The sequence below is a fragment of the Stenella coeruleoalba genome (assembly GCF_951394435.1).
Source record: "Stenella coeruleoalba genome assembly, chromosome: 9".
Classification (NCBI taxonomy): Eukaryota; Metazoa; Chordata; class Mammalia; order Artiodactyla; family Delphinidae; genus Stenella; species Stenella coeruleoalba.
Window position 1 is genome coordinate 56,735,828 of NC_137155.1, and position 6,423 is coordinate 56,742,250.

The 6,423-nt window shown below is 55.0% G+C and overlaps 1 protein-coding gene across 1 annotated transcript; it reads right to left on the reverse strand.

Annotated features, from left to right (window-relative positions):
• Window positions 1–296: 296 nt before the first annotated feature.
• Window positions 297–3,866, reverse strand: HOXA11 (homeobox A11; the record flags this gene model as incomplete). Its single annotated transcript, XM_079931650.1, has 2 exons — window positions 297–1,710; window positions 3,140–3,866. The coding sequence occupies 2 exons, from the start codon at window positions 3,864–3,866 to the stop codon at window positions 1,478–1,480; spliced, it is 960 nt and encodes a 319-aa protein (XP_079787776.1). The 3' UTR covers window positions 297–1,477.
• Window positions 3,867–6,423: the final 2,557 nt, after the last annotated feature.

The following is a 6,423-nucleotide window of genomic DNA, read 5'->3' on the forward strand; positions in this document are numbered from 1 at the left end:
GGGCAGAGGAGATTTAATGGAAGGGTGCCTGCCTTTCTCAGCTGAGGTCCCCAGACCCTGGAGGGCCGAACAACCTCAGAGCATCTCCCTAACACTTTTCAAATATGCAAGAAATTAAAAAGACCATTCCCGACACACTTTCCATCCCCTCCAATACCCCAAAGGCAATCAACTAATGGCAAAAAATATATATATATTCTCAAACAAAATAGGTTATAGTTCCTTTATTTACAAGTCTTTTGAACACCATCCCTGTATGAAGCGTACATTCAAATATTTTTAGCAGTGAGTGAGTTTAACCATGGAACACTGTAAACAGATAGAGCCTTTAAATATTTTCTTCATCTTTTCTACCCCTCTACATTGCATCTTTTAAAATTTGCTTTGGTTCTTTCAGGGAAATATATATATATAATATAATATTTATCTTTTAAAATAATTCCAAATCACTCTCGAGCTCTTGGAAGGTCGCTGGAAGCTTCCAAGCTCAGTTCTGGGGTGACGAAGGGCAGAGCGCGGCGTGGGAACTGGGTGCTTGGGGGGGCTCAAGCCCCTCATAGCTGGGGACCGCTGGCCAGGCCTGCTGCTCTGCTGCTCCGCCGCTCCGCTGAGCAAATCCAAGCTTGATTTAAGCGTGCTGTAGACTTTGCCAAGCTGCCGCACTCCACAGGCATTTCCTGCAGGGATCTGGGGGCCAGCGGCCTGGGTGCAGCCTCTCGGCTTTTTGATGTCTTCCACCTCAGGGAATGGTCTGCTCTGTCACTAGGCTTTAGGCCAGAGTGGCAGGCCAGGACGAACACCCTAATCATAGGAGAAACTAGGTGAGCTGCAGAAGTCGACTGCTGGAAGCTCAGGCCTGGGACAGTGTGGTGAGTGGCTAGGAGGGGGTGGAGAGCCCCTAATGCCACCTGGAATAGTAGATTATTTTTCCCTCAAGGATCAGCAGCCCTCTCCCACCTCACAGCGTCCTCTTAGTCCAGTCGTCTTTCACATTGGCTTTGGAAAGGAGCCCCAATCCGGACGTCTAGGAATCCTCCCCCTTCCTTCTGCTCCTGTTCCCAAACTGAATTGGGTTTGGAGATCTTGACGCAGGGGTCCTGGAAGTGGACAGGCTCCATGTGGAGGGTCCCTGGTCGGGGTCATTCTCCAGGGGGTCTGGAGGGGGCCCAGTCCCTGATGGAGACCACACCCAACCCGAAGCTCTGCAGTCTCCAAGAGTGAACCACCAGGGGCCCCGAACCATTCATTCTCGCTGATGCACAACTCTCCGAATCCAATTATTGTTAGAAATCTTAACCACCGATGCCCAGGAGCGTCCCCGAGCGGCCTCCTTCCAGGCTGTCTCCGTGTAGCCTCCCCTCTCTTGCACATCGCATTTCTTCAAAAGTCACCGCGTGCCGTGACCTTGTCAAGGTCAAAATCTGCATATAATCTCATGTGTATGAAGCCCCCCACCCAGTTCCAGTTGGCTGGAGCCTTAGAGGAGCGGGTTGGCCGAGTAGTACTGTAAACGGTCTCTGTTAATTTTTTTTTCCTTCATTCTTCTGTTCTGAAACCAGATTTTGACTTGACGGTCAGTGAGGTTGAGCATTCGAGACAGCTGCAGGCGCTTCTCTTTGTTGATGTACACACTGAAGAAGAACTCCCGCTCCAGCTCCCGGATCTGGTACTTGGTGTAGGGGCAGCGCTTTTTTCGGGTTCGTTGGCCACCTGTGAAGGGAGAAAGAGGCAGGGAGAGAGCCAGGTGTGACGGCTGCAGTCCATCCCAGAGCCCCAAGTGGAGGAAAAGGGCTGGCCGCAGGGACTGGAGGCCCTGCCCAAGCCCCATCAAGGTCCCCCCAGGTCCCTGCCTCAGGTTCCTACTGCCGGCTGGGGAGAGGCTGCCGGCGGAGGCTCAGCTCCAGATAAAAGTCAGCTCCCTAGATAGGCCCCCAGGGAAGCTGCTTACTCTGCCCCAGAGCAGAAAGGAGGGCTCCTCACTGCAACAGGCGAGTTTGCGCCGCTGAAACCGCTTTCAAAGCAGCGAGCGGGGGTCGCCGGCTGTCTACAGCCTGGCCAGACTAAACAAACAGCCGCCCGCCCGCGGACATTTCACCTTCCAGCACCTGGGCGGCCAGTTCCCGAGGCAGTAAAGGCGGCCCCAGCCCCAGTCTTTCCCGGCTGCGGCGGGACTCGGCCCTCCTTAACATATGGGGCAGCTGCCGGGTCTTCGTCAGCCTGAGTCCTGGCCATCAGCTCCTGCCTCCCCGGCCAGCCTCCTGGCTTCCGCGAGGTGGGGAGGTGGCAGCGGAAGCCCCCTACCCTGGGCCTTTCCTGAACACCAAGGCCACACAGCCATCCTGGTCCCCCCGGCAGAGCAGGGGTGCTATTCCAATAGGGTGGAGGAACGAGGGGTTTCCCAGAGCTGCGGGCAGGCTCGACTTGCTCCCCTTTCAATAAAACTCCACCAGAAGTAAAGAAAAAAACCCGCTTTTGACAGATTGAATAACAACTGTAACATGCAGTCGGACAGAAGGCGGCACGTAATTGCCACCGCGCCACAGGAAAATGGCTTCCTTTGGACAAAAAGGCCAACTTTGGGTTAGTTTGTTTCTTTTAATGTATTACTCGAGCTAAGCGGGCTATTTTATCTGTTAAACACGTTCCTAGTGCCATCGTTAAACAGCGATGTCTTTGAATCCCGGCCGGGACTGGAATCCCGGCGCAACACATGGCTTTTATAAAAATCTCCGGATTACCTCGCTATCAAAGGCTCCGGAGCCCTTGCAAGGGGAATTTACAGGCGCCCACCTCCGGCTCCCCAGCCCCGACCTGGTCCCGAGAGGGGTCGAGCTGCTGGGCTTGGGAGCCGAGAAGGGAAAAAAGGGAAAAAGGCAGTTGTGTGGGGTTTTTTGTTTGTTTTGTTTTGTTTTGTTTTGTTTTTTTTGCAGGCATGCCTCGGCCGGTGGGTATTTCACGGCCAATTTCAGCACTCGCCACGTGATCCCGCCTTTTATAACAAAGTTTTGTTGGGGGAAACCTAAAGGCCCTTCATAAACCTTATATGCTTATAAAACAGCATATAAAAATTTAACAGCGGTGCTGCGCTAGATTTCCAACTCCCCTTTCATAAAGCGCAGGGCGCTGCCTTTATACGTACTGGAGCCGCCGGCCTTGTCCTCAGTGTGGCCGGAAGACGACTCGGGGCTGCTGCTGCTCTCGGGGCGCCGCCGCCGCTCCTTTTCCTCCGCCGCCGCCGCCGCCTCCCGGCAGCCGCCGGCGCCGCTGTCCGAACTTGAAGTTGCCGGCGTGCCCGTGGCCGCTGCCGCCGCCGCCGCCGCCGCCGCCGCCGCCGCGGAGGTCGCCGCGGCTGCCGGGGGCCCCTTCTCGGCGCTCTTGTCCCCAGGGTAGTCGGAGGAGGCGAGGTTTTCCGGGGTGCCGTAGGCCGTCTCGAAAAACTGGTCGAAAGCCTGTGGCAGGACGCCGTTTCGGCCCACGGTGCTATAGAAATTGGACGAGACGGCGGGGGTGGGGTGGTGGTAGACGTTGGCCGAGCTCTTGGCCAGCACGTCGCCAGGCACGCCGGCCGCGCTGGGCGCCTGCAGGCAGTCTCTGTGCACGAGCTCCTCCGCGGAGTAGCAGTGGGCCAGATTGCCGCGGGGGTGCCATTTAGTGGCGGGCTCAATGGCGTATTCTCTGAAGGTCACTTCGCGCACGGGTTGGACCTGGGGCAGGTTGGAAGAGTAGGAGTATGTCATTGGGCGCGAAGACGGGGTCTGGGGCAGAAAAGAAGGGAGGCTGGAGAAATCTGGACCCGAGACGTAGTAAGTACAACTTGGCAAATACATGTTAGAGGAGCAGGGACCACGCTCATCAAAATCCATCATTGGGCTACCTTGGGCTTTCCGCAGTAGCCGAGCTTAACATGATTCTCCACTGCAGCTGCCTCTTTGAAGCGGATCCGTGAAGTAGAAATTTGGAGACGTAAGCTGACGTGGAAATCTATCCCCATCCTTAGCAGGGAGGTGCTGGTCATGTGACCCGATGTTGAAATTGACAAGCTGCTAGCTAGTCCGGACCTTTCCCCCCCCCTTTCCTTTCCTTTCTTCCACACCCCCCCCCCGCCCCCAGCTTCCTTTCTTTGTAGCCACCTCAGGGGAAGCAACAGATCGTCACTCGGTGTTCTCACCGAAAGCACGTAATCGCCGGTGTAACTCATGTTGGCTGGGGGGGCCTCCCGGCGCGCGGCGAGGCTGGGTGCTACCCCGTGCCAATTGCTTGTGCTCAGCTGCACGGTCCTGGCCCTCGAGTGCGCCGAGGGCGGTGAGAGAGCTCAACTCCTGCCACCCACCACTCCCCGGGTGAGGGAAGCCACAGGCTGGGGGTGGCCGGGTGGGAGCTCGTCGCTGCGTGGCCCGTGCGTGGTCTTGGAATCTATTCGCCTGGAGGCTCGCGTTCGCACCTCCTTCTTCGCTGTCCCCCTACCACAGGCTTGCTTTGGGAACCACCTCTGCCTCCGACTTTGGCCGGACCCCCTTCGGGACAGGGTTTGCAGCCGTGGATGTGCCTGCCTCGTGGCTCGCCCGATTTGCACGGTGACTTGATTACACGCTCGCATTCATGGTCACTTCCGAAGCGCTTTAGTGCCTTCCGTCCCTAAACCGCCAACAACCTGGGCGGCTTCCCCCGCGGTTTGTCAGGGATCCGCAGGTCCCGGAAAGCCCTTCGTCTCACCCGGGATCCACCTCCCTTTCATTCTCCCTGCCGGCCTCTTCACCCCACGCCCTGCCCTTGGAGAAACCCGCTCCTCCTCGCTGTCTGCCGGGGTTCGGAGTGACACCGCAGAGCCAGAGGCGTGGGAGCTGCGCCGCTGCGCACTGGTCCGCCCGCCCCCCTGCCTGGTCTTCTGGAGCTGAGGACTCGGGGAACCATGGAATTGAGGCGAGCCTTGGGCTGCTTTAGAGGCGCTGACATCCAAGGAGACTTCTCCTGGGTATGCTGCACCTTCCGGGAGCCCACAGCTGAGCTCCAGAGCTGTAGGGAGAGTGGGGGCAGTGAGCAGGGGGCGAGGGCCAGGGAGCCGTGGCTGAGAAAGGGGTAACAGGCCACCTTTCCTCTGCAAAGCTTGAGAGCCAGGGATGTGCAGGGCAGAAACTCAGAAGGCTCGGCGCCTTTCCGGCTACTCATCCCACAGAAGGGACACAATGCCAAAGAAAAGAGACGTCTTTCTGAACCTCCCAGCACCTTGGGTGAAAAGAACGCTTTGAAAAGGCTAGGTTTGAGCTAAAGAGAGAGACAGAGGCCATAGCAGCTAGTATGAGTCTAGCTTTCTTGGGAAGAGGAAAGAAAAAAAAAATGAGATGGTGAAAAATGCTTGCCATCCTGCAGGACTGAATGAACAATGTTTGGGAGAAGCAGAAGAGAAGGGCATAGAGCAGCCAGGCAGGGCCAGGCACTGGGAGGGGTCCAGCTCTGAGGCCTCCCCACACCTATCTTCTTGGAAGGAACTGGATGTCGCTGAAGGAAAGTTGAAAAATGAAAAAGAATAACCTTTTCCCTTTCCCCATCCAGGAAATAGCCGAAGGTATTTATATATCTCGGGGAGATTTAGAGTATAACCTCTAAGATCTTTGGTATTTAAGTGTCAACATCGATTTATTTATTTATTGCTGAGCTAACTGTAACTGACACAATAACAAAATCTAATCGTGTATTGCACTGCAAAAGAAATATTCTCATTATGTATTTTCTCTAAATGATGGCTCACCATTGCATTTGAATACTCGCTGTAAATATCAATAATATCGAGTAATTACTCTGTAGTGGAGTACACTAATTTATTAGCATTTATGTTTATGTGGCTCCAACCCCCCCCCCCTTTACAGGGTTGCGTATCACAAATCAAACTACTCCGACACATTGGTTTAATGAACGCTTTATTCAGGATTTGCTGCGAGAACTTCCATGCCCCTTGAATCCCTGAGAGCTGAACTTGAAATTATTTGTGCATCTCCAGCTTGACATATTGGGGCACTGTGGCTTGTGCAGAGGGCAGTATCGGTGTGAGTGAAAAGGTCTGGTGGGAAGGAAGGTCATTGGGAAGGGCAGCTTGAGACCTCCTAAAGCTGGGAATCACAGTTACAGGATTGCCCTGCAGCGAAAAAACTTCTATTTCCAGCGGCGACCAACAAGGCAAAATATTTATTTCTCCACAGCATCTTTCTTGAAGACTGAATATAAAAGGGAGGAGAGGTTTGCGAACAGCAGTATTTAAGTCATTCCCTGGCTGATTTTGGCTCTCTCAAACTCTCTCCCAGCAGCCCACCCAGTCCCCGCCACCCCGACCCTCGGACAAAAGGAATGCTTGAGGGGTTTCAGTGACTTTGCCATAACAAAGGCGCCACCATTGCGGGGCTTGCCCTGCCCCTGGGTGAAGGCAAACAA